General features: G+C 45.4%; 1 protein-coding gene and 2 non-coding genes across 5 annotated transcripts; all 3 read left to right on the top strand.

Moving 5' to 3' along the window:
* Positions 1 to 1,529: 1,529 nt before the first annotated feature.
* Positions 1,530 to 1,601, top strand: trnad-guc (transfer RNA aspartic acid (anticodon GUC)). The gene has a single exon. It is a non-coding gene; the product is annotated as a tRNA-Asp (tRNA).
* A 665-nt stretch (positions 1,602 to 2,266) lies between these two features.
* trnam-cau (transfer RNA methionine (anticodon CAU)) lies at positions 2,267 to 2,339 on the top strand. Its single transcript has one exon. It is a non-coding gene; the product is annotated as a tRNA-Met (tRNA).
* A 3,867-nt stretch (positions 2,340 to 6,206) lies between these two features.
* zgc:65895 (uncharacterized protein LOC393546 homolog) lies at positions 6,207 to 27,377 on the top strand. Of its 3 annotated transcripts, none has more exons than XM_062380775.1 (3): positions 6,207 to 9,003; positions 23,817 to 23,868; positions 25,431 to 27,377. In XM_062380775.1, exons 1-3 carry the CDS (start codon positions 6,965 to 6,967, stop codon positions 25,692 to 25,694), a joined length of 2,355 nt encoding a protein of 784 aa, XP_062236759.1. In that variant the 5' UTR covers positions 6,207 to 6,964; the 3' UTR covers positions 25,695 to 27,377. The 3 variants fall into 3 exon arrangements, with proteins under 3 accessions (XP_062236759.1, XP_062236761.1, XP_062236760.1); XM_062380777.1 differs by lacking the exon at positions 6,207 to 9,003 and adding an exon at positions 20,480 to 20,807; XM_062380776.1 differs by lacking the exon at positions 6,207 to 9,003 and adding an exon at positions 23,150 to 23,500.
* Positions 27,378 to 27,787: the final 410 nt, after the last annotated feature.

Here is a 27,787-nt window from a genome sequence, read left to right as displayed (position 1 = left end):
TGAAAACACAGAGCTTCTCTGGTCACATCTGCTCAGAGATCAGCGGCTTCATGATCAGAGCACAGGCTGCAGGTGGTTTGTAACGAGCTGGAGTTTCTGTTTCCTCCTCCTCCTCTCGGCTCGCTCCTTGTGCTCATTACAACACGAGACGTGACGCTCACAGTCAAGACTACTGACACCTAAATCATCCCAATAAAAAAATAACCTTAACTAACCCTCTGAACTTGAACTAGTTCATTTTAAGTGTGAACTGGCTCAACGCTGCAAACTGCTACTGGACACCAGCATTGAAAGGCAGAAGTAGTAGGGCTGGAGCATTACACTCCTGTGACCAATCCTGCATGAGACTGCGGTTAGGCCCGCCTTTCTCATTAGCATAAGGACACTGCAAATGAAAAGGAAATGTATCAGGGAATAAATAAATGTGCAAATATATTTAAGACATTTATTTCGACATTTCTCTTGGTATTAACATATTTATTTATTTATTTCTGTATTTATTTATTTATTTCCATTTTTATTTATTCATTTATTTATTTCTGTATTTATTTATACATTTATTTATTTATTTATTTTTACTTAAGTCATGTATGGTCCTCCATAGTGCTGCATTCAATACATCTTTAAAATGGAGATTTGAATGATGTTTTTATTGCTCAGCGTTTAATTTGCGTAGTTTGTTTCTCTTCTCCAAAATTCCAGAGCTTAATTTCCCATGGAAAGTTTCTGGGAAATTTCCGGAAATTTTCCGCCCCTTTGCAACCCCTAGGTATTATTAAAGATGAGCTAGTTGGACCTTTTGGAGTTTAAGATGGACTCAAAATCTGAGAGCGCCGTTGTTGTTCAATATTAAAATGCATCCTCAAAAAAACAACTTGCCTAATAATTGTGCACACAGTGTAAGCGTGGGTCAGTGTGTCATTGAAGGAGCTGCCAATTGCTGTGATAGTTTCCTCCAGGGGGTGTCCATCAGAGATGACACCATCATCCTCCTCTGTCCCACCACCTCCACTAATTCAAGGGTTATCCCAGGTATCCCACTGCTGCTGCCCCACCTTAATATTCAAAAGAAGATGGCCAATGCCACAACAGAATCATAAAAGGTCTTCAGGAGCGCCTCCTGCCCTCCAAAGACCTCAGCCTTCTGAGCAGATACAGTTGGCTCTGGCCCTATTTATCCGTCCAGTACCATATATTGTTCAGATGAACACCCAGGTACTTATAAGAAGTCACTATCTCGAAGTTCACATGTGTTGGGGAGAAGTGGTTGAGCTTGCGGAAATCTACCACCAGTTTTTTAGATCTGGAGGCAGTCCTGTCCGCACCAGTCTACAAAGACCTGAGGCAGGCCAGCTGAAGACCCCCTTATGTCATATTAAATAAGTACACATAAATTATTGGCTATTGATACAGGTTCAATGCAAATTATACCCTGAATGTCATGTTTCTACCTCAGTAACTGAGTATGACAAATGCACATAGTTGTTTTTCCTCACATATATAGTCTTTAGTCTTGTGCGAGTGACAGCTCCTCGTTAGTATAGTGGTGAGTATCCCCGCCTGTCACGCGGGAGACCGGGGTTCAATTCCCCGACGGGGAGAGCAAACTTTTTTTTCTCTGGTAGTCTTTGTAGTTTACTAATTTTGTTGAACAATATATTCTCCCAGAAAATATTGTGATAAATGATATAATTGTGTTACTTTCAAAACATTTTTATACTACTTATATACTGCCATGCTGTTTTTGACATATGTGTTCCACCGACAGACAATTATTAAATGATAAGATTGATTACATATTCGTTGTTGTTCACACAATGTCCTAAATGTAACATCCATCCGAGGATATGGGCTATAAATGGCCCACATTCTGTATGTAAATTGTAAACAAACACACACAGTTCTGGGGCTGGCCCTGCCCCCACTCACTCATACAGGTAAAACGGACTGTGAAGCAGAGATCAGAGAAGAGAGCTTGTTAACGTGAACTAGGCAGTTAGCGTCAGAACGGTGGAAACAAAAAGTTTGAAGAAAGGGTTTCCACCACAGACTGCCAATGCTAAACGATTAGTGTTGCTGTTTCACTAATACTGACCTACACGTTACACTTAAACGACAGACACAAAAACTGATCACAAGTTAGACTGAAACATTACAGATGTTTACTGTGGCTTTGATCGATTCACTTGACAGTATATAAGACTACATTTATTTGTAAAGGAAAGATATTCTCCATTTTTTTTACAATATTTTTGACATATGTTGTGCCTCGTTGGCGCAGTAGGCAGCGCGTCAGTCTCATAATCTGAAGGTCGTGAGTTCGAGCCTCACACGGGGCATGTGTTTTACACACAGTTTATGTATATGTATTTATATGTCTACACCAGAGGGAAAGTAATTATCTTACTGCTTTTTCGATAAAATTGCAGTGTTTTCCATAAGTTGAATAGGCGACCTGTCTCTGAAGTTCAGCCATTTAATTTGTTAGGCTCAAATAGTGGCCGTGCTTTAATTGGGTTGCTATGCCAGGGCTTGTATACTGTGTGCAGAATTGTGTGGAAATCCGTAAGTTTTCACGTACACTTTAATGCTTGATTTCTAGGGCTGTAACGATTCATCCAATAAATCGATTAATCGATTTATATTCCTGCGATCCAACTGAATCGATCTGTGCTCAGCAAATCGGCATTCCGGACGACATATACCACTGCAGTCATCGGTACGCACCGGCAGCCACGCGAAACTCAGAACAACAACAAAACACAGCATGCCGGATGGCGGAGGAGACGGCGAGCAAGAAATTTACAAGCCAACTTATCGATCCAGTGTGTGGAAACATTTTGGCTTTTGCGTACACGGAGGTGTTCTAAATAAGTCGCTGTTGTAGACTATGGAGAAACCAAATAAAAAAACACAGAAACATGACGAATCTTTCCAGCCATCTACTAAGGCGCCATGGGATTAAACAAAACGCTGACAGTCCAGGCACCTCCAGCAGCATTACCGCTGCAGCAGCAGAAGGTAACTCCAGCTCTGCAGAAACCTCAGGCCTGAAAATGCCATGAAGTGGTGGAGATCACAGAAGAAAGAGCTACCACTACTTTCAACACTTGCTAAACGGTATTTAGTACTGCTGGGGATATAGTAAATGCACAGAGAAGTGTTCTGCGACCAGATCATGTGGATCTGGTCGCAGAACACTTCTCTGTGCGTTTTGAAAAAAATCTGTAGAGTCATTGAAGAGTAGTTGGTTACACCTGATCTTTTGTTAAATATTAGTGCACTGCTGTTAGTTTATTCAAATCAGATCAGTAGCAGGTTCAACCACTGCTCATTTAACCTGAAGAGTAGTTGGTTACACCTGATATTTTGTTAAATATTAGTGCACTGCTGTTTGTTTATTAAAATCAGAGTAGTAGCAGGTTCAACCACTGCTCATTTAACCTGAAAATAAGTTTGTTGCACATTTTTATTGTACTCTATGTTGAAAACCTCTGCAACAGCAGAAGTAGCAGGTAAACCCACTGTTAATTCAACCTGAAGAATGTTGGTGGCACTTTATTTTTGGTATTACTATTGTACTCTTTTTATGTTGAAAACAAGAGCAGAAGTAGCAGGTGGTTGCACTTAATTTAATGTTTACATTGAAAATGGTTGCACTTGATTCAAATAAAACGTTACTACATTTGCCATTAATTGTTGTTTGCTTGTTTATAATATCCATAATTAATTTAAACCTGATTTCCTTACAAGAAACAACAGGGATCTCAGAAACTTTGCCTGCACTGTCCAGTAAAGTTACTGAATCGATTTCAAGTCACTGAATTGAATCGTTCTAAATTAACCAAGATCGTCCTTGAATCGAATTGGCAACCATGAATCGTGATTCGAATCGAATCGTTGTTAAAATGAATCGTTACACCCCTATTGATTTCCAATGAGTACTTTTCAGCAATCCAAAACTAAAAAGTTAAAACCGGGCAAAACACATTGCGTATTATGGGAGACAAAAGTGAAGAAAAAATGTCTCTTTCAACTCAAGCCTACGGGGTTTGAGACTCGCTTCCGGGTGGACTGTCGGCTTAAGAGGTTGGAAGTCAGTGTTTCTCCACTTTCATTACTGTGGGTCTTAAATGTCATATTTCTGTTTCCATAATAAGGCTTCTGTTGATGTGTAGGTGGTAGGTGCTGCTAAGAGAAAGAGTTCGGAATGTCCCAACTGAGACATGAACCAGATGATCGTATTTTGGCTGCAGTCATAATTTTCTGTACAATGTCAGTACTGTTTTCTGCGAAGGGCAAATGGTTGAATGATTTTCTCATGTGTTACAGCAATCCAGATCCACAGAGGTAATGAAGCAGTGATGAGATGTAAATCTGTGACCCGAAGACAAGAAACCCTTGTGGGCGGGGCTACAGCCAAGAAGCACCAGGATATGGAAAAATATCCACCTTTGTTCTGCCCCTTCACAGGAGGAGGCCGAGGGACTTTCAGTGACCTCTTTGGACAGAGAGCCCAAGTGCAATGCGGAGCAAAACACACAATCCTAATTCTGTGTAAAAGTTCTGTTTAAACTAATGAAAGCATACTTGATTAAATGTACATCATATTTTGTGTTGGGTATAATAGAAAATGGCAATGACACAATGACTGTTAGAGATGTGTTATTTTATGCATTTTGTTACCCCCTTCCAAGGAGGCTATGATTTTGTCAGTGCTTGTTGGTCTGTTTCTTTGGCAGCATAACTCAAAAATACTGGATAGAGGAGTGTATGGTTAAGAGAAAACAAAGATTACATTTTGGTGTGGATCCAGAGTAGGTTACGGATCGAGGAATGTTCTTTCTTTCTTTCGTTCTCAATTGTCAAAACCCCACAAAAACATTGTGTTTATAATTGTTCTCCCTATTTATAAAAGTCCTGTGACTACATTAATTGGGGTCGATGCACTGTAACTGTCCCGCGTCCATGCAAGAGAAACACTGTTGACACAGAGACGGTCCACGAGCAGTGTTGAGGTTGAACGTTTACAGAAAGCATGGCTGAATACATCCCTCTGTTTACTTTCTGTCGTTTCAACATTACGCAACCTTTGGAATCAGACTTCAGAGTGGAACTTTCCTGTAACTCGCCCTCCCCTACAGACGCATGTGATGGGTTTATGAATAGCTATGAAGCTGACATGTCAGAAGTGCTCCGGCAGGCGTGTCTCAACTCTCTCCACATCGACTTCACCTTTCGCTCTGACAGCACATGCCTGCTATATATTACGTTTAACATGCCAGAAGGCAGGTACAAAAGAAAATGACAGGCAGATCAAACCCTAAGGGGTTCCGGCTGTGTGAGATCTATATGAGGGGTTTGTTTAGCAATTAGTATTGAGCCTCTAGCCTGTTCCTACATGAGGTGGTTCTACTTAATATTGTGTGTCAAAATGTTATTTGTATAGAGGGAATAATAATACTTTTCTATGATTTATGTTGTGATTTGTGTTGAGCGGCCGTGTACAGTAGCACTCGCCCAAACAGTGGAGACCAAGGAGAGAAAATAAACAACCCAGCGCCTCATGCTGCCTTCAGTTACTCAGTAAAAATTGTAAAATGGACATTCTCACTCGTGACATGTACTTTGTGAAAAAGTTGATTGTGTCACATATATATTATTTGATCATAGATATTATAGGCTTTTCTATTATATTAAGCAATTCACTGTGTATTGAATTACTTTGTTGTGTATTATTTTACTTGGCGAGTATGTACAGTTCTTAGCACATTGTGTTTATGTTTCTTACATTCCATTTCGTGTCATTTTTATTCCTCGTATCTGTTTTATTGCCACTTCGCTTTGTGAGAAATGTCCTTGACATGCTGCTGTAACACAATAATAATCAGTAAATATCCATAAATCTGTAATATGCTTTTCTTTAATGTTCAAAGTGAGAGAAGACAAAAACGTTACTGAACACCGGGGAAATCCATATGTTGCATGAGTCAGAAGGAGGTCGACCCGAGAATAATAGACCAAAAATGCTGAGTATGTAAATATATAATCAAATCATGACAATTATATATGTATACATAAAAGATATTTGCATGATCCGGCCGTCCACGACTACGCGGATCAGACAAATTCCGATTGGACAGTGAACGCCGCACCGGGCCGGAGGAGCAGGCCGCCTGGCGCATGAGCAGCGGGAGTGTTTGCATTCCTCCCTCCCTCCCCGGAGCCTGACAGCCCGTTAGCTGCTGCTGCTGCTCACCGGCAATGAGACAGCAAACACGGAGTCGCTGACACGACCCGAGATGGACTTAGCGAGCCCTTTCCCCCGCTGCACAGACGGACACTACCCGCGCACGGCTGCCCGCTAACCGGAGGGGACGCGTATCCATCCATCGCCAGGTTCGTCTTGGTTTTCGTGGAGACTCGACGTCCCAGGGAGAGGAATGGATGCCGCTTTTCCTGCGACATTCACCGGCCAGGGACGAGGACCACTCGCGTGCACGTCAACGAGTCGGGGACTCCGCCGATTTCTGTGCGCTTGATTGTTAACGTGAACATCCAGGAGACCGAGACCGCGATCCGTGGTAAAACAAAACGACACAGCAAGTTCAAGAGGAGCGTGGCCAATCGCTACTGGCAACCCAACACGAATTTAAGCTAACCCAAGGCTAGCTAGAATCCACCATTCTTTGTTTGTTTAATTTGAGTTATCCAATACGGTCTGGAGTTGGATGGATACTTGGGTTAAGAAGAAGGTGACCGCCCACACGTGATTCTGCCCTCAGCGGGTTTAGCTTGATTTTTAAAGGACATAAATCATCCGACTTCTCTAGGCTCGGTATGGCTCGGTAGTATCGCGGTACTGCAGCTGACCCAGCTAGCTAGCATCTGTTAGCTGGTAGGTAGCGCCAACAGCCGCCTGCCACTTCTTCTTTGGCTTTTACTAACTCCTCCACGGCTAAAGATGCAACACCAGGACTTTCCTGGAGACCCGCCCGCGGCCGGGAGCCGGAAAGCGGCCTTCCACTACAGGAGGGGGAGCAGCGGCGCGACTGCCCCCTCCGCCGCCGCCGGCAGCGGGGTCAACGCGGTGGACGATAACCCGACCCAGACTGGATCCTCCTCCCCGGGACTTCACCACCAGCCCCCGTCCCAAGTTTCCGGCGCTCAGGTGAAGAAGAAGAGTGGCTTCCAAATCACAAGTGTCACCTCGGCTCAGATCAACGTGAGCGGCAACAACAGTCTGGCAGATGACACCGAGAGCTACGATGATATGGACGAGTCGCACACCGAAGACCTCTCCTCCTCCGACATGCTCGACGTGTCCGTGTCCAGGGCCACGGATACAGGTGTGCCGGAGAGAAGCTCCTCCGATGAGACATTGAACAGTCTCCATGGGGTCGACACACCCGGGCTTGCTTCGCCCAACGAACCCCTTCACCCTCATTCCATCCCCCAGGGGTCTCAGCAGCAAACCTCTATCGTAAATGGGACCATGCATCATCAATATTATCCCCAGCAACACGGCCAGTCCCACCATCATCACTCTGACAGCCTGGGAGGAGGCGAGCTCCCAGCACTTCCTATTGCTCCTTTGGCTAGCTCCAGCCCATCCATGGCCTCCAAAGCTGGGCCTAGTATGTCCCAGAGGACACAGGGGCTGGATAACACAAAACCTGCAAGTGGGACAAGTCAACCATTAACCCCTATTGTTGGTGGGGCGGCCACTGATGCACATCTACTGGGCAGTGTAAACACATCTAATGTGACTGTTGCTACTCCCTCTGGGTCTGCAGGTTTTGACAACACTAGTGCAAGTGGGCAAGTTGCTTCTGCAGGAGGAGGAACCGGTCCGCCTGCTGCTGTCCCGAACACTCACAGCCAGCACGCCCAAACCCAGACAGCTACTGGCTCTCGTTTTAGGGTGGTCAAGCTGGACACTAACTCTGAGCCCTTCCGCAAGGGAAGATGGACATGCACCGAGTATTATGAAAAGGAGGTTCCTCCTCCAGCTATGTCTGAGGCTCCAAAAGTTGCAGAGTTGGCCGCAGATACCGAAGCAGCCACAGCTGGGATTAGTCCAGGTGTCCCCTCTGTGCAGCCACCTCACACACTGCAGCCCTATCAGCAGCCGAGCCTGGACTTCACTAGTCCTCAAGCCATGCAGAGCCCGCCACAGGGACTGGCCCAGACTACACCTCTGACCTATGTTTCACCCCAAGAGGTCATGGGTGGAGCTCACATTCCTAAACCCGTGGCACCTGTCACTCTCCCTACAGCAACATCACAACTAAGTGGAGGTCAGCATCTGCCTGTAATACCCCAGCAGTTGCCCTATGCTTTGGACCCCAACCAGGCTCAAACCCAGGGAGGTTACCCAGCACCTCAGCTCCATGCAGGGGTCGGGACCCAAGGAAGCGTCCGTCAGCCAGACTTCATCCAGCCCACCGCTCCCTTCCAGACTCAGGTCCAGCCTCCTCTGCCACATGGAACAGGAATCCCCATAACACCAGTTCAAGGCGTCCCTGCACAGCCAGCGGTCAGCATTACTCAGCAGGTGCCCCACCAAGGTCAGGTAGCCCCAGCTCCGGGATCTTATGCTACAGGACAGCCGCAGAACCTCCCATCTCAGCCCCTACCTCACCAACAGCCCCGATCCACTGCCCCATTCGCGCACACTCACGGGACCCACTACATGCCTCTGACCGCGCTGCAAGCTGACCTCCAGCCAATTCTCACCCCAGGCACGACCCTCACCCATGTCCCCGGAGGAGGGAGCTCCATAAGAACCTCCCACCTGGAGGACGCCCAGAGGATTCTGCTCCAGCACCAAGGCCTGCTGGGTCTCCCCAGGTTGGCGGTGGCAGCGGGTGACCGGGGCTTAGAGGCCAGCGGTGCTGCCGGAACGCTGGCCCACATGGGGATGTCGGCGGAGGCCAGTGCATTGATGGTCGCTGCTGCTGCGGGCCTCAGGGGTCAGCATGCTGAAGGAGAGGAGGACAGGTGAGGACGGACATCACTGCTGCCAAAGCTGTTTATTCTAATGCAAGCTGTTTCTCTGATGTAATTGAAATGACTGTTCTTTTTATTGTAGTTCAAGCTGCAGCTGAAATACATAATTTGTTCACATGTTGACTATAAAAGTGAAATGCACGTGTGTTTGCACCATCACACCACTGAAGCAGCCACACGTGATTTACCAGCTCAACCATTCTCGCTACCACAGTATCCATAGCTCTGCATGTAACTGCGTCCTGCCACTGGGTTTCTGTCAGTCAGATCTACATGTGCTTGATCCCCTGTCCCCTGAGGACGATCTGTCAGCCTCCAGGAGACAGCGGGAGACAAACGGCTCACTCGACATTGCCTTTGCATGAATATCAGTGACTGGAATGGCAGCAGTGGAGCCGCTGAGTCACAGAGGGTGACTGGTGACTCAGCAGATACACGGCTCTGGTCAACCCCCCTACCATTTCATATCTACCTCCTTTATCTAAGGACTGTTTTGTCAGGAGGGCTTCATTTTCTCCGTTGTACAGCCTCATGCTACCCCTCCTCTCGCCTTCTTTCATAACTCTACCCCTTTTCCTCTTCGCCCCTTAGGTTTATTCTTTTATCAGAGACTTGATCTGTTGGGTTTTTTTCCGCTCCAAAGGACGTGCAGAAAGGTTTATTTATGTGTGCAATTACTCAGTCCTATGCTCCCGTTTGATTTGCTGCTCAAAAGTGGTTGCTGCAGCTGCAGGTAGATTTAAATAAACATAAGGTTGGTGTGGGAAAAAATCCTCCTATATCCAACTGTGCTGTGATGAAGGGGTCGTGGTCGGCAGTTGAACTCCAGCTGCAGCGGTGCGGAGCAGGGTTGTGGCAGCTTGTGTTACTACAGCACTGTTCTTGTTAGGCAGGATATTCACGTTGTGAGCACAACAATGATGAGAGCAGGGTATCATGGGAGTTCAACTGGGCATGGTCAGCCTCACCCAAGAACCCAGAGCTAAAAATATACAACATCCTCTTGGATTGGGTTCAAATGCAAAACTGTTGAAACAGTGAAGCACCTTGCTGTGCATGAGAGCAAGTTGTGATTCTCTTATCATCACAATAAGTTGTTAATGAGTGTCTCGAGAGACAGGGTTCGATAACAGCTGGCTTTGTGTTGATGTGGTCTGAGTCATACGTGGCTGCAGACAGAGCCAGGCCCTATTCTGTGGGGAGGCTTTCGTGGCAGCCCATCATTGCTACATGTGTGTTTTGTGTGTGTGTGTGTGTGTGTGTTCTGCACGGCATCTCCTTGCCTTCTTTCTGTAAGAGCGTTTCTGTTAATCCGACCGTTTTCTCCCCGTGAATCGGCCTCTGTCCTGCGGCTGCAATCGTCTTAGCCTTCGTGTGTTTGTGTGTGTGTCTGCTTTGTTTATATTCATGGTCACGTCATGCTGCGCTCCGGCTCTGCGCTTCTGTTACTGTTTTCTTTCAGTCTCGTATTGTGTGTTTCTCCCTTTGTCACCCTCCATTTCTCCGTGGCGCCTCGACCCTTTTCTTCCAGGGAATAGTCTTCTCTTCTCTTTGCACCCTTAAATCATTTCCTCCTAAGCTTATCAGGCCGAGTCACATGCAGCTTTTTCCTCAAACCATCAGGCATGTGCACCCGCATTTGCTGATGACTGAAAAGAGCACTGTCTATGAATAAGTCAACAGCCGGGTTGTCCGGTAACAACACCTCTATCAATATTGACAGTTAAGCAATCCGCTGCAGAAGGACTGGTTTCTCTTCTTTTGAAACCAAACGAAACATCAGTTATAAACCAGGGTGATTAATTCACACAGTATTTGTCTTGTGTCTATATTAACTTTACTGGGATATTAGAGAGGAAACAGAAGTTGACATCAGATCATTTTGGAGATTTTATTTATTTAGCATTTAGTCAAAATAGTAGCTGATTTTTGCTCTTATGATTTGTTTAGTTGACTTATTAGTGTGGATCATGTGGATTATAACACATTTATGCAGGTCTTAATTACATTTTACCTTTTTCATTGCTACCAGATTAAAAAACATGGAAGATGCATAGTTTATGACTCAGAGTGTTCAAGTTGTTGCTCAATGATCCAGATAGTAGGATGGTATTTTATAAAAAAAACGACAATTTAATTAATGTGGAACTGATAACTACAGTCTGTGCTGTGGGAAAGACTATACAGACCTACTTCTCTGCCTTCATATTTGTTGTACTTGACATAGGTCTTAAATTGAACCTGTTGAAACCGGCAGAAACCCTGAATAAGAGGCCATGGGATGATTATTCAAAGTATTTCAAAGCTTCTTGATGCAGATGTCGGGACGATGAAAACCCTCATTCATGTGTGCACTTTGTGAAGCCCTGACGTGAGGGTGTGTCCGTCGTGTTTGTGTGTTTTCACCTGCTCGCTGTCAGTTTCTATGTGTCAGTGAGAGTACTCCCGGGCAGCGCTGTCATCGGGTCCTCCCCAGGTGGAATTTCAGCCCGCAGGCCTGTGCCAGTAGAAGTAGACATTATGATCGTTATGTGCAGTCGGAGAAAAAACCTCTCACAAAACACATAAACACTCTCATAAATGTGTCATACCTGCCATATGTAAATGTTCTGAGATCCAACTTCAAGAGAAATACGAATTTGCTCAAAGGCTGCAGAGAATTAATTTGCTGTTCGTAGCTTTACAAACAACAGCAGGCAAAGCAACACAGTAAAGCCTGCAGAGCAAATACTGACACGAGAACAGTGAGCGTCTTTCTTCCAGTGCAGCAATGAGCTTTACCCGGAATTATACCTTATGAATTCCTGGGTCCATGAATGTGTTTAGCACTCTGGTTTAAGACATTGTTCGCCCTCTCAAAATATTTTTCTGTGCTGAATTGTTGAGTTGTCACAATCCACTTCAGAAGCAAGAACATGTCAAAGACATGTCAGGTGTCATAGTACAGTACTGCTGTATTATATATGGCCGTTAATACGTATGACCTCATCCTTTGGAACCATTGAAGTTACAGATGCACGGTAGAGATAGTTTGCCCATAAAACTTTCAAACGCAGCTTCTTGACAGCTTTACACGAGCAGCTAATTTTGAGTTTCTGTATGTCGCTGGAGTATTTAATTAAACCCGACCAGCTGTCTTTGCAGTAAACCAAGCAGTCACAAGATTACAGGTTGAAGGCAAAGTTAAGGGATAACGATAAATCAATTAATGAATCATGACTTTCTTTTTGAAAACCACCCAGCAGAATCGGATGTAACAGGGACGACTCCGTTTGTTTTAGAGAAGGAGCTCAGTCGGAACTTAACTTGCAATACGTAAAGCTTATCTGTGTTTGAAAGCTCTGATTATATTATAACCCTCTATCCTCGGTCTCTCTCATCAGTAGATGATCAGGCGCAGATCAGAGCTCCCTTTACGTTGGTTTCTCTCGGCTGCAAGATAAGAGTATTTACAGCACCTACTGCAAATTTAGTTTACTGCTTTACTTGTCATATCAAGGCACTTTGAGCTCGGGCTGGACTACTAGATGGAAACAATGTAGAAATATCTTTTAATATGGATAATGATCAAGAGAAATATCACATTATTATTTCTTTCATAATTTCTGCTCCTCAGTGATGGTTGTGGTTAGGTCTGACTCAAAGATCTTACCCTGTTGAACCCTTTAAGGGTTTGTGTGAGATTGAAAGCTGCTTTAATCCAGTGCCTTCACTCACTTCACTCTGTCGATCATAAATTGTCTTTTGTGGTGATAAGCTGCCTGTCAGGCACTGTCGTCTCACCCGCTCTACCTTGTGATATATGTGTGTGTTGTTGTTACTGACAAGCCTGTTTTTAAAAGGCTCGCCATCCAAAATGCAGTCACCTGCGGCTAAAACGAACACGGACCAGTGCTCTGAGTGTCTGTCAAAGGGAGACACCCTGCGATGTGATTTGAAGAAAATCCTCTTTTAAAGGTTATAGATATGAGATTGTCAACATTGATTTTTCTATGCAAAGAGAGGAAATGAATCAACACTCCCGTTGTGTGTTTTGTAAGTTGAGCTCCTCTTTGTCCCGGGTGCACGTTAGTGTTAATGCTAATATTTGACTAAATGCTTAGATTGTGGGTAATACCTCATAAATGACCTCTAACTCTGTTGATGATATGAACGTTTAAAACTCAACTGGTGAGTCATACCAAACATTTGTGAACCATTGCTCATGTGAACACACCCTAAGATAAGTGTCAGATGCTTTATACCCACGGAAATGATTGAGCACAACAAAGATGAGAATAAACCGCTGCGTCAGTTAAAAGTTTAAGACATAATCTCCAGTGGATTATGTTGCATGTTAAATTTCTTTTTTTTTAAATGAATTTAGGGGGGAAATAAAGGTTTTAAGAGGTTGTGCATGGGGAGTTACACTTCAACTTTATCTTGTATATCACATAACAAACATTTTTCCCTTGCTTACTCATGTGACAGGTGAACGAAGCCTTGCTCCACTTGTCCGTTATCCCCCATTTCATTTTGAATCTCAGTATATGATGCCTCGGTTATTAAGGTTCTCTCAGTCTGTTCACACCATTTGAACGCCCAGAACTGAACTTGTAATGTGATTCAAGCAAAGCAGGTATTTGTAATATGGCTTCTTTATTTCCGTTTGACAGATCCTGACATTAGAAGTCAGACGGCAGCTTTGTGAAACAACATGTTGCGTCTTATTTCCTGGGCGGCATCTCCTGCCTGTCAGCAGCCATTAATCACAGCATAAGGTTCTCAGGGTTATTACTGTGGTAATGAGACGTGACATTAAATCATTCCCCAGCAGAGCCATTAACTTCACTGTCTTTCCCTCCTTTCATGTTGTTGATTGCTGTTTCACCACAAGGTGGCAGTCTTGGCTCATGAATCCCATGAACCAGGTCATCAGTGGTTTATATAATGTTCGCGTGCTTTGAGAATCACTGACCTAAAATGTGCCTTGCAGCCGAGTGGAAATGTCCTTCCTGCACGCGATTAATAAGCCACGTATTTCATATCTGCAGCTCTGTGTAGAAACCTACTTACTGGCGGCAGAAGACCAAAATCATATCATATCTCATTTGGCAGTTTGATAAATTAGTCAGATTATTACACCGGAAACCTCATTCTGGATTATTTACTGTATCATAGAAAGGAATTAATTTGTGTCAGACCTACAGGGTGTCCTTAAATGTTTGACATTGAATATTTAGACCTTAGAAAGTCGTAAATGTTCAAAATATTACGTATTAGTCTTATATATAGGAGGTATGTCAATGTTAAAGTAACATTCATTTTATGATACTTCAGTCGTGCTTTTAAATACGTTATTGCGATAGCGATGTGTCTCAAGGGTTATTATCAACTAGAATACTTCAACACGTCAATAATGGGTCTTAAATTTCATTGATTATTGTTTTAAATTTCTTTAAGTGAGTGATTTTGGATATAAGGTGTCATGTATGACTAAGATAAAGCCTTTGATTATCTATTTGAGCAGCTGGAACCCACATATTTGGAATTTAGCTTCAAAGAAATTATGAAATCGTTTGTCAATCATCAAAATAATAATAATAATAATTGCTTACTTGTTACACCTGTAGACTCAACTTATACCATCATTATGAGGCTGGTTGTGTTTTTGTTTTTTTAACTTCACTATCTTTGGAGACACAACACAAGTTGAGGGGGTGCACGTTGATTTGGACGGGTGTCACGTTTGTCTGCCTTGTGCCGAGCTGCAGGTTCTTGGAGGGAAGTCGCAGGCCCTAGAGGATGTGCTATGTGTTTGGGCATGTCTCTGTCAGTTTGCTCACGGGTCGTTTATGAGTTCATCTGTGCGGGTGGTTTACGACGTGTGTGATGTGTGTTTTTAATTATACAGAACTGCTTCTCTCCCCTGAAGGGAAAACCACCGGTAAAGAGGAGGCGAGGTTCGGTTTCTGCTTTCAACTGATTGTGGCTCGACCGCTCCTCCGGACGAATCTGCTGTTTATTTCTAACTCTCTGTCAATCAACATCTTTTGATTGAGTCCTCCCAGTAGATGTCCTCCCAGTCCCTGCCAGCACTCACACCCCACGACAGCAAAACAAATGTGACGATTTTTCACATCCTATAATTGACCCCCACCCCGTGCAGCTTTTGTTCACATGCAGCAGCAGGTGTCTTTAAGTCTCCAACTTCACTCACAATAGGGATATTTCATGGTGGACATTTTGACATGAGAAGCACAAGTTGTGACTGAGTTCCATTTAACTTTATTACTTCAGTTTCGGGGGCCTCCTGGTATTTTGCATGCGTGCTGGTCATATCTGACTAAGACACCTGATCTGAACGGAGCCATTGTTCATGTTATCAGTGACACTGTGTGCTTTTCCTATACACTTTATATTTGAATTACTTTCAGTGTCATTTCGTTTCGTTATTTCAACATAAAAAGTCTTTCTTTTAACCAGATAAAACCCGGAATGTAGAAATATTTATTTTATTGATGAATGTATCTGAAACCTTTCTTGAAGACCTGCCTATGAATGCAGTATCCTGAAAAAAAGGTTTTCACTAAGCTACTTGTGCTTCTTCAGTTCCACCAAAGTCTGTGGAAGTTTTGCCTTAAAGTAAACATCAGGGAGAACATGCACCAGAACAAATGAGTGACCTGTGTCTGCATGACGGTCCCAACGTGGCCCGACAACAGTAGAAAACATCAAGCTAGACCTAGCCTCTGTCATCTCCAGGCGTTTATGGTGCCAGATGGAGATTAGAGTAACGTGAGGCTTTGTTGAATGTTTCGCTTTCTCCACGTGAAGGTCAGAGGTCAGGTTCAGCGGTAGGACACCGAGCAGTCAGGGGTGGTGTCCCCCTCAACGACACAGAAGCTGTTTTCAGACATGACCTGTGGGTCAAACTCTGTCGGATCAGTCACGGAGTTTACCTGCAGTTTGCCTTTCACATATTTTTACAGACTTTCTTGTAGGAGGCCAGGCGGAGAAAGTCCGGAGAAACGGCAGTGCCTCTTTCTCGGACATTGGCGTCCACACATGCACCTGCTCCAGAGAAAATACAGCTTCCAGTGCTGCTATACAGTACTGGTTGTACCTGGACAAAAACTGGTCCACTGATCATTTTCTTAACTAATTGCAGATTTGCAGATAGTATTTCTCAGTGAATCCCTTATTATCATAACTCTAACTCTTGTTCATCTGTCCATAATATTGACCAGATACCCATCCTAGAAGTTCTTTCCCAGTTCCTTCATTCTGATTTGACTCACACGCAGTAACATGACTACTCTCCTACCCGTCAAAGACTAATATTTATCCTCCCCGACGGCGACTCTTCTCGTAAAAGAAATAATAATAATTCTGCGTAAAGCCTTTTTTCTGAACGTTTAGTGTCATGGTCGTGACCCCTCCGACTGTTCGAAGCACACTCGGGCTGCGGCTTCACGCGGCGACCCGGGTGAGTTTCTAACAGTCGGCAGGGAGCCTAAAGCAACATTTCTCAACCGCTGCTGTTAAAGAACCGACAGTATTTCACTGTGCAGGTCCATGTGACTGGGGGGGGGCTGTATCGTTACTCCCTGTGATGTTATCTGTAGTCACCGTGTCATGAGGTTGTATAATGTTTATTTTACAGCTTGGATTTAAGCTCGGGGAGGGAGTTGTTGGATTTTATGTGTGTCAATTGCCCACAAAGAGCCAGAAGTTATTTGAGTGAGCATACAAAGCTCCTGCAACTCCAAACACACGTACGGAGATGTTCTTTGCCAGTTTGTGAGTCATCCAGTCACACGCTGAAGCAGGAGGAGATGAGATATCTGTGTTTATTTTAGTCAAATTTCCTTTTTAATCTCTTCTGTTGGTGCCAAATTCCGAACCCGAGCATGCTGTCGCCCCGATCTCGATCCCCACGAAACTGTGGCTGCATACGTGCTAGAGCTGAAACGACAATATGATAATCAGTTGTCACAAAATTTTAATTGGCAACTATGTCAGTCACGGATTCATTGTTTTTTGAAGTCAGATTTGGATGATTATGGCTAAACATTCCCCAAATTTAGCTTCTATGTGGGACAGGAAACAATTTCTTTACTTCAGCTTTCAGAAATAGGGAGAGGCATTTTTATCTTTTCATTTAGAATATCTCCTGCACATGAACTGATGCAGACAAACGCTCTGAACTGCAGCATTGTTAATAAGCTTGACAGCATCTCCTCTCTATTTACATCATCATTTAGGTGTTTTTAAATGTATCGCACAATCCTCCCGTGCGTTCCGTCTAAAAAGTGTCCACCCCTCACCAGGGACAGGGAATGCGCGAGACCTTTGAAAGTTAATACCTCATCCATCAGAAGAATAAGGCCTGTCTGCACTGTTGCTCACCCAGCCAGAGACGTTGGATCTCAGTCCTTCCTCTCTTGCTCTTTCAGGGCCCATATGGTAAAGAGGTTGGTTATGTAAGTCGTTGCGTGCGCGGCAGAGACTGATGCACTAACGCCGCATGGAACCGCTGCCCTGGAGCTCTGTGATGCCATGAGAGCTGTTTGAATTGGGGGGGTGATCCTGTATCTGGTTTCGTCTGTTTAGGCAAAGTTCCAGGGAGATCGTCTCCAGTTACAAAACAAGCAGAAGGGAATTATTTTTTATTGCCACCTTGGTGCACTCTTAAATTATACCTTGAATACGCAGGAATGATTGCATGCTGCAGGTCCACATTCAATTATACTATCCAGCAAATCTTATTTGTATTTTCCTCCCAGTGCTCCCCATTCTCATGTTTTTGTTTTTCTAAATTTAGAAAGGGGAAAAGACATCTTCCTGTTCTCACTGGGGTGTTTGTGCCGCAGCGTGGATCTCGCTGTATGCTTGGCTTCTCCGCTGTGTAAATGCCGGCGTTAAAAGCCTCTCAAACCGGATCCTGCCAGTCTGCCTCCCCAGCCTCACACACGGGCACGCACTTGCACGCATACTGATGGATACAGGGAGACACAAAGAGAATGCACGGACACGCAGAGACACACGCAAGCTCTCGTCTCGAGGGATAGAAACCAATAGAAGCAGGAGCACTATATACAAGTGACTGCTTTTCTGACGTTCTATTTTGTCTCAAACCCGTCTGATTACAACCAGTTGTGTTGTGACTTTTTATGGCTGCAGTTTACATCCCTCCCTAGTATTTTCACACGATTTGCAGTTGTTTAGCGGGGCTGGTTCTCTTTCAGGACCTCACACTGCCGCCCGGCTCTGCTTTTCGCTCAGACCGCACAATAAAGTGAGACGGAAACATTACTTGCACTCAGCTTGACGCTTTTGTGAGAGCGAGCAGGGGATGAAAGGGAGGTAAAAGAGCAGGAGGAGGGATGGAGACCGTAGCTGCACAGCAAGCCCATGGGAAGGCATTGAGGTTTCTGTCGGTACTATTGGTTGTTTTTTCACTTTTCCAGAACATCTAGCCTCTTGAGCTCGTAGATACACCACTTCATACCTTGATTTAGCTCTCACAGTTTGTTTGGTATGGTTTGAAAACAATGGCAGGTTTTCCTGTGCAGCGTTTGTAACATACAAACCAAAAATCCAAACAGTGCAGAATTGAGCAGCTCTTTGACCTAGTTCCAAAAAGCTAGGTGCCTGAAACCAGCAGGAGCTCTTCTTAATGATAGGTACCACTTCTCTGAAATATAGCTCACGCCTTGTTCTGCTATGGAAAGCATCATATTTTTAACTGCATGGGCAATGCAAGCACCATCTGTTCGTTTGTGTTTTGCCTCCACATCCACATCGTGGACTTATATAATCTCCACAGGGTGTGGGGAAGACGTACACACCACCACCACCACTTTCTTTCCTGTGTAGATGTGTTTATGACCTTTTTTTATGAAGGTAGAGGATGAAGTCATTGGTATAAAATAGAGTTGAATAGAAAGAGTGTTGTGATTGTGAAGTGGTTGCACATCGTGTACACAGAGTTAAAGGCTTTTTAAGGAAGGGATTTAGGTTTATTTTATACATTGTTTTAAACTGTTGGACAGGAACCTCAACTACGTAAGATCGGTTGATTTGGTTTTCAAAGCCGTAATTCATCGCTAGTTTTCCTTCACGCACGTTTCTCATCACACCCTTCCAACTTCTTCAACGTGCAGTAAGCTTCGTGTAAATATACATGATGTGAGTTTGGTCATAAATGGGTCAGCCTTTTGTCACACAAACAAGCTTTGGATGGACGAGGATACATAATGAATGAGTGAATCCCATCTGGGCTATCTGTGATGCAGTGACGTCAAGGTCCCTGGCCATTGGCCGAGCCGGGTCGGCTGCGTCACTCGCGAATGGCTGCGAGCAAACTGTCTCCACATCAGCGAGCACTTCTTTTTCCAACCAGTTTCGACTCTTTGTTCTAAGGGAGCATGCGCACACTGCCCCCCCCCCGCCCCCACACCACCCCACCCCAGACCTTGCGAGTACACAATGTACAGAAATACTGAGCGACGAGTTGCGGCTTAAAGCGAGAAGCTTGTTTGTCACATAAATCGCTCGGCGCCTCGCTGCTCTCGTCTCAGGCTGTAGATTGTTTCTTGGATTAGTGGCACATAGTTGAGGGAAGAGAAGAAGTCGTGACCTTCGACTAATGAGGTTAATATTTCTCTGCATGCGTTGACCTGAAAACCCACCAAAAAAACTCGCCATGTGTTCCCCTTGCCGCCATTTTGTCCACCACAAGTACCCTTTAAGCAGGCTTGCCTCTCCCTCTTGTTGTCAACATCTTAAAATACAGTGTCGTTACACGTTTTTGGTTTATTTTTCTTATTTGTGTTGCTCACCATCAGCTCTTTGAGCCGCCGTCTAGCTAGCCATCTTGTTTTGCCTTTTGTTTCGCCCGTGTTAACGACTGTGTGCACGGCTGCGTTGGAGCCGCCATGGAGGTGCATGTGAGGCGTGCTCCACTGAAGACCCATACCGTGTGTGTGTGTGTCCAGTGAGCATCCACTGATGTGCAGTGACAGGGCCGTCTGAAGGCATGCCTTCGACAACATGCACATCCTCCTGGAGATAACTGGTCGTGTGAGGAAACGTGATGTGGGATGCAGGAGGTGGATGTTTGGTTGGATGTTCAGGCAATTTAAACGCATGTGCACCTTTTCACAATAAAGTGAAACGAGGAGATGTAGAGGAGGTTAGCACTCCTGTGTCCATCACCGTCACTGAGAGGGTGTTGCAGGAAATGGATGTAGGAGGGGCTTATCGGCAGGCCTAGAGCGTGCTGACGGTGTGTGGTCAAAAGTAGCTCATCCTATTGGGTGGATCACGCTAATCTCTGCTGACAGTTTACATAACAACAGAAGGGGAGGTGACCTATGCAGTGACATCACTACCTATCCTCCTATCGCCCGTCGCCAATGCGCCCGATCGTCTGAGAGCGTATCTGAGCGTTTCAGGCTTAGCAAGGGGGCAATCGGGAGGACTTAACACTCTAAGGCGCGCTCCCGCTGTACGCACACGCACTCCCATGCCTGTCGCCCCACACACAGCTCCATCCTGGTCTCCATTGTTGGTCAGGCTCCCCTATGTGAAGCTCCCAAGGCGGACGGGAGCAAGGGGTTGGGGCCAAAGGGCGCAGGTCAGGAGGACGGAGGAGGTGCGCTGGTTACCGTTGTGTTTGCTTTGGGGTGCTTTTCGGTGGGGTGGGCATCAATGAGAGAGAAGGGGCTGGCCGGGGCAGGAGGAGCGCAGGGCAGGGACACCACGGCCCTGAAGCTGCTCTTCTGGGACCTGGAGAAGCATTTGAAGAGGTAACGATAACTGTAGTGTTGTCATGTTGTCAGGGGGGGTGGAGTTGGTGTGGCGCTGGCCGGGGCTACTCCAAAGTGGCTTTTGTTTTGCTGTATCCGTGTGACAGTGGCGGTTGTTGTCGTGTCGTCGCCGCCGGCCGGTTAAGTGTCTTTACACCTACAGCGAGGTCAAACTGCACGGGAAAGCGGTTGTGTGCCTCTGCCTGCTGCAAGGCTCCAAGGCTCATCCCACCAGCCGGTTTAAACTCCCGCTCAGCTGTCCAGGGATGTTCTGGGACATGATGTTCTTGCTTCTGTACATGCCTAATGCTACACCCGACGCTGTGTGTGAATGAATGTGAAAGTGTGGTGGGCTACTTCTCATTCAGATTGAGACAGAGTCAGAAAAGTGATCTTGTTTGCTTTCAGTTTACACCCCCCCCCCCCCCCCCCGATATCAACTGCCTGATAAACATCATGTTCTAGTTCCTCAATTGATCCAGTCTGCCCATATTTACTTTCCTTTGCTCAGAAAGCAGGCCACAAATATACGTCATTCTCCAAGACCCACTTTACAAACTGTCAGACCTGCAAACACACTTCCCTACTGTGGACAATCTGTACGGTTTTTATTTTTAAACCAATGCCATATTTTTCTACCTTTTTGCTCCAACACTTTTTGCACAAGCATACGTGAATAATGCCTCTACAATACCGAAAATTAACAATATGATGGTAAAATCACTCAATCCCACCGTTTCCCTGTCCTGTGACAGCACAGCTAAAGTCAGTGACAGAGCTGGAGCTCCTGAAATACAAACACATGAGCAGCTTGAGGGGCTTTTCTCTTTGTCCCCTCAGCTCTCCAAAGTCCAACGCAGACGCACAGTCGGTCCAGTTCCTGCTGGTTGCAGCCAGAGACAGATGTAACACAGCTACAGTGTTTTAGAGCAGGACAGTCAGACATCGCCCCACTGCAGCTCCAAGTTTGAGACTGCTGATAAAGCTCTTATTGTGTGTGTCTGTGTGTCTGTTTGTGTGTGTGTGTGCATGTGTGTGGTCAGATGTCTACAAAGAAAACCACACCCTGCCTGTTGCAGGCGCAGCTCAACAGTTTTTTTGTGTCAGTCTCTGTTCATCTTGACCTCATGTGTTTCACACTTCCTTTTTTCTTTGTGTGCTGCTGCTCCCATGGTTACCATAGCGACCCCATCAGTCCACACTGACACATCTCAGACCGAATCACATCAGAGTTCATAAATCGATGAATAATTAAAGACAAATATTGATCGGATCAGCCGCTCCAAGTCATTTTCACCAAAAGAATCAAATCGGCCTTTTTGTACTTTTAGCTGCCCTTATAAAGGTTTCAATTGCATGTGTGCCATAAATAGATAACATCTCAGGTTGTGTGTAATCACAAGACTCCACAATTGTTTAAATTGTGGCTGCACCTAAATTTGTGTTTAGGATATTCTACGTGAGTCTTTATTTGCGAGGATAAACCCCTTGAGAGGAACCATGTAGTTTCTAAGACAAATTAAGTGTGAAAATCTTGTTTGGACATATTGATGTGGCTGCGAAGGTAGATCTTACTCGATTCATCAGTCGATTGATCCCTCAAACCACTGAGTCATTATCAGTATTGTAGTTTCTGTCAGTCTAAACACAGCAAACCAGAGACTGTGTAATGACGCCTTGTGATGAACAGAGAATAGAGGGGTGGTCCTGTTCTTCTGTAAAGCACAGTGTGTTCCCACTTCAGCCAAACTGATCTGAACTCAGCCTCCGGCGTTTTCGCGATCTGACACCCTCCTCCTATTGACCCTCCGGGGGTTATTTACCTTCCGGGTTGACGGCTAGCCGGTGCTGAGGTCAGCTCCTCCGCTCTGGTCAGGCAATTGATCATGTTCTCTGAAATGACATAATGCCTGTGTCAGTCCGTTTGGCATCCTGTGTTGCTTTTTAGAGATGGGCTTCAGCCAATAGGGGGAGACATTGCTTCACATGACAGCTTGTTATTGCTGAGGAAAGTTTTGCCATCACCTACACTCCACATTTCCCCCTGAACAACACATTTTAATCCCCAAACATGTGATCAAAGTGAAACGTGATTTGTTATTTCCTTTTTACTTCCTGCCTGCGCGTCGCTTTCCGTGCATTAGATTGTGTATTTCAGTCGGAAGCGGGCTTTTATAGAAATCGTTGCAGCAGGTAGAAGCGATGCTGCATGAATTATCCCCATCGGGCGCCTCTCCTCCAATCGGCGCCGCCGCAGCGCCGGTTTATGCCACGCATTATGCTAATGAGCTCCACCTCTCGGCCAATCAGGCGGTCGCTGGCGCTATTTTCCCCCCGCAGGGATCGGCCAGGGAGGGGAGCCGCTGTGTGCGGAGCCGCAGCACCGCCGCCTTCAGCCGCCTTCACTCTTTGTGTCCCCCGTCCTCCGGCTGCAAGCTCCGCGGTCGCTCCGGTTGAGCAGAGCCAGCAGCAGCCTGCCCCCCGACTCACGAGAATGCGCAGTTTTTCTACTTTTATACCGCCGGGCTCCCTCTCTGTGCCGCCGACCCGGGTTTTAATGGACGGGGTGGCATGAATCCCCAGTGTTACACGGTGGCGATGGACCTTGGCGTTTGTCAACTGAGGAATTTCTCGATTTCGTTTCTGTCCTCGGTGCTGGGGAAGGAGAGAGCGTCCGTCCGGCTCGACAATAGGTAAATGCTCGAGTCGGGAGGAGGCTTTGTTGCTCCCTGGATTCCAAATGGAGCATGTCATTGATTCTCCACCAGCAGGAAAAAAACAAAAAAAAAACCTGCAGCCTCCATCAGCTTGTCTTTGTTGCAGACAGTAATCCTGATGCTTTATTTTAGTGACACGATAGAGCTCACATCTCTGCGACTGGCAGTTTGCCCTTGATGGAGACATTTCCATCACACACTCACACTGCAGTGCTCATCTGATGTCACACTGAAATCATAAAAAAAACCCCGTTTATTTATATATTTATTTTCCCTTCTTCTTGTCCTTCAGCTCTTCGGGTGCAAGTGTGGTGGCAATCGACAACAAGATCGAACAAGCAATGGTAAGAGGCTGTTTTTCATTGTGTCTGTGTGTATATATTTAGAAGCCCGATCCCATTCTGTACATGTTTGTGCCAGTGTTATGTAACCCCGTGCACTGACTCCTACATCTTACCCAACCTGCTTTCAACATAAAGCGCCTGTCGTTGTTTGACAATAGGAATGCGTGTTTTGATTGTGAAGGTACTAAATACATGGAGCATAAAGCAGCTCTTGATCAATGAATGAATGAATGAATGGAGGCATGATGGTGCTCTTCTGTGTCCTGTACGTCTTTTAAAAAAAAGCAAAAAGAGAGGGGGGGGGGGGCCAAGACGCGTTGACAAAAACAAGTATGTTTTCCCGCACATACGTGTGCACCTGCTGGTATGCACAGAGGCAACAGGAGCTTCCTGCTCTGTCACGGTTTGGACCGATGACCTCCGGCTTGTTGGCAACTTGATGCGGGCCAGGCTAAGGTTCACACGCCATCCCTCACTCCCTCCTCCTCCTCCTCCTCCTCTCTCTCTCTCTCTCTCTCTCTCTCTCTCTCTCTCTCTCTCTCTCTCTCTCTCCCTCTCATAAGCATGTATCCTCCCTTGCCCTGTCTCCCTCCCCCTGTCCCGTGTTGCTAGGCAAGCAGCAGCCTCCCCTTGGCTCGGTATAAATAACTCGGCCTTCCATTGGCTCCTCCCACCCCGATGCAGGAACAATTTGTTCCCGGGACATGGGAGAGGGAGGAGGAGTGAGGAAGGAGGGGCGGGCCTGCTGAGGGAGGGGAGGGTGGGATTATTAAAAGCAAATCCCGCTTTCTGCAGCAGCCGCCCGGCAAAACACAACATCGTCACCGTCGTCACGAAGCCCTCTCGCATTTTCAAACCATATTTCTGAGGAGGTTTCATCCTCAAGAGCGTTCAATGATGATGATGCTGGTTCGACCTTTGCACTCTGCTGTCACACATTTATCTGTACCAGAGTGTTTTCAAGCCCTCCAGTCAACGTGGTTAATGTTTGTGCACTGGTCTCTAGATTTATAAACTGAGTAAATAAAGAAATTAGGATGATTTAGGAAGTTGTGAATCAAAAGTGATTACCTCTGCAACTAATAATCCATATGATTGAATAATTTGAATACCTTGTCCAATCAACAGCTCAAAACGCAGAATACCCAGAAAAATATGCTAATAAACATTAGAAAAAGAGCAAATTGTCACTTTTAAGAAACTGGAACAGGCCGATGTTTCAGCATCCTTGCTTGAAAAGTCCAACTCCAGACAAATTCTATTTAATATTTAACATTGAAGAAGTAGAAAGATTTGTTATTTTCCTTCAAATTATCAATTGTCCAATATTTTCAGATTATTAACATGACTGAGTGTTGTGGTGACTAAAGAAAAAGTTGAAAAAGCCTATTTTAGCGTGTGTTGGTTGTGTTGTGTAACAAGGAAACTGGTTTGAACCAGAAATGTAGTTTGAACAAGATGTTTTCTTTCCTCTCAGGGGAAACGTAGAAGTAGGAATCTGATAAATTATTTAGCTAACCATCTCACGCTCTTTGTCCCCCCCCCCTTCCCTTGGTTCTCAGGACTTGGTGAAGAGCCACCTCATGTATGCCGTGCGCGAGGAGGTGGAGGTGCTGAAGGAGCAGATCAAGGAGCTGATTGAGCGCAACACTCAACTGGAGCAGGAGAATAACCTGCTCAAGAACCTGGCCAGCCCCGAGCAGATGGCCCAGTTCCAGGCGCAGGTCCAGAACGACGGCTCCCCCACCGGCGGCGCTCAGCCCCCAGTCCCGGTCCCGGTCGGAACCGCACAAGTCCTCCCCTCCGCACAGAACTCGTCCGCGTAGCTCAGAACCTGCACACTGAAGAGCTCCCGAAGGGATGACAGATAGAGGGGACGGGAGGAAGAAGATGAGGAGGAGGAGGAGGAGGAAGATGGAGTCTTGCCATACTGTGAACTGACTCTAGCATCAGGACCGACTATGCCACCGTCTCAAGGACACTTCACCTTAACCTGGACGACGAAAACCAACCTTCCTTTGTTGCACATCTTTATTTAACTGAAAGACTCTGGAAGTTGCACCGGCTCCTGTTTTTATGTTTCTGCTTCGTCTCTGAATTTCGCTTCAGACAATCGTCATGCTGGTCGTCGCGGTGATGTCGAGGAGGACGGAGCTGACAGGAACCGACAGTTGTCTCGGGGCCACTGGAGGAAGGAGGAGCTATAGCGCATGGCCTCAGCCAATCAGTGGGAGCACGTCAAATTCCGTTCTTGTATGATTCCCCAAACCCCCGGTGTAAAGCGTGCCATCGCTCGCCCCACCTCAACACAACGCTGTTCATCTGCACACAATTTTTTACTCACCAGCTTCCTGTTTTATTTTCTCCTTCTCCCCCCCCCTTCTCCCGTTTGCACATTTTTCGGGCGATGCTGACAGGGGATGAAGATTTGTGCGTCCCATCTGGAATGGGGAGTCAAATAATGGCGCCGTGAATTTCTCCGGGTCTCAGCCCTCCCAGCATCTGAACACGACGAGAAGACGTTATTTTTCTGGGTTGAGTGGGAGGGGGTCGGTTATTCCGAGAGAGAAAAAAGATATTACCTGCGTCTCATTGTTCACTTGGAGAACTCTGTGTTCTTTCTGAGGTTCACGTCCCCGTCCCCACCCTAGAGCTCCTGCCCCTTCTCGGACGGAGCATTAAACATTTATGCAGGGAATCCTTGTATTTTCAGGGTGGGCTGTGAATGGATGAGAATATGTTTTTGTCTTGTTTATCTTTCTTTCTTTCTTTTTGCTCTTATCGGTGTAATAAGTGTCTGTAAAAATAAATAACAGCGAGGCGAATAATTAGGACGTGACTGTTGCTTGGTAGTGAACTCTGTATATATATGACAAATGTCCAATTAAACTCTGCCAAGTGCCTGGATTCTAACCATAGATACATATATAAAAGGTTTTTTAGTTGTCTTATTCATATATTTGTATATACATTTATAGATATATATATATATATATCTCTCTATATATATATATCTATGGTTTTGCCAGGTTTTGAAACTACCTGTGATGTCATTACTCAGGTAGGGACCAGAAGAGGATTATTTACCTCCGCACTATAAGATGCTGTCTCTCCTGAAGTGACACACGGCCTCAAACTGTACGTGACCTCTCCTCTGCCGTCGCTTCAAACTCCCTCGCTCAAATGATCAGGACTGTTTGACCGTTTGTGTGGACACATGTAGTTGTTTTTTAATGAACTATTCTTTTCTGTTGTTTTTTTTTCTGTTTTTCTTTCATGTCTTTTGTACAGCCGAGTGTTTTAAGTTGCTCCTAGTGCAACTGGAGCGCCGAACACAATAGTGAGACACTTGACAACACAAAAAAAGAAATGAGAGGGAGAGGAATTGGAAATGCCTAGCAGAATTGTCTATGTATTTGCGCATGTTCCTCAGCCCATCACAAATGTGACGTAAAAATTTGCACTAGACAGTTGCACCTCAAATAAAAATGAAAACTAAAGAGCAAAAAGCTGGATTGTTTGTTTTTCTTTCTTCACGTTGCTTCAGGGTAACTCCTCCGAGGAGGTAATGCTCTCAACTGCGTTTGTGTGTTTGTTAGCAGGATTACGCAAAAAACAACTGGACGGATTTCAACGAAACTCGCGGTATGGGGTTGAGGAAGAAGCAATTATAATTCAGGATTGCATCAGGTACGTTTTTTCCAATGTCTTTAACATTGTGAGCATTTATTTACATTTCAAATGATGGATCTTGATCTTTGAAAAAATCTTGCATTAGTGTTTGGTATAGATCCACTTCATATGTGGACTGTTGTGTGTCCTTGGTGTTTGTATGTACATCATTCCTGATGAACGTATCTGTATCAGAGTATTTCTCTAGAAACGTGCAGGTAACAGCTAAATGTCAGTCAAATATGAA

This window comes from Platichthys flesus, chromosome 22 (assembly GCF_949316205.1).
Source record: "Platichthys flesus chromosome 22, fPlaFle2.1, whole genome shotgun sequence".
Taxonomy (NCBI): domain Eukaryota; kingdom Metazoa; phylum Chordata; class Actinopteri; order Pleuronectiformes; family Pleuronectidae; genus Platichthys; species Platichthys flesus.
Note: the sequence above shows the minus strand (reverse complement) of the source record. Positions and strands in the feature narration are given on the sequence as shown.

Coding starts and splice junctions, on each gene's coding strand:
- zgc:65895 (XM_062380775.1), top strand. CDS start 6,965: ATGCAACACCAGGACTTTCCTGGAGACCCGCCCGCGGCCGGGAGCCGG. Junction 9,004..23,816: donor GCTGAAGGAGAGGAGGACAG/GTGAGGACGGAC, acceptor CTTGTCCTTCAG/CTCTTCGGGTGCAAGTGTGG. Junction 23,869..25,430: donor ACAAGATCGAACAAGCAATG/GTAAGAGGCTGT, acceptor CTTGGTTCTCAG/GACTTGGTGAAGAGCCACCT.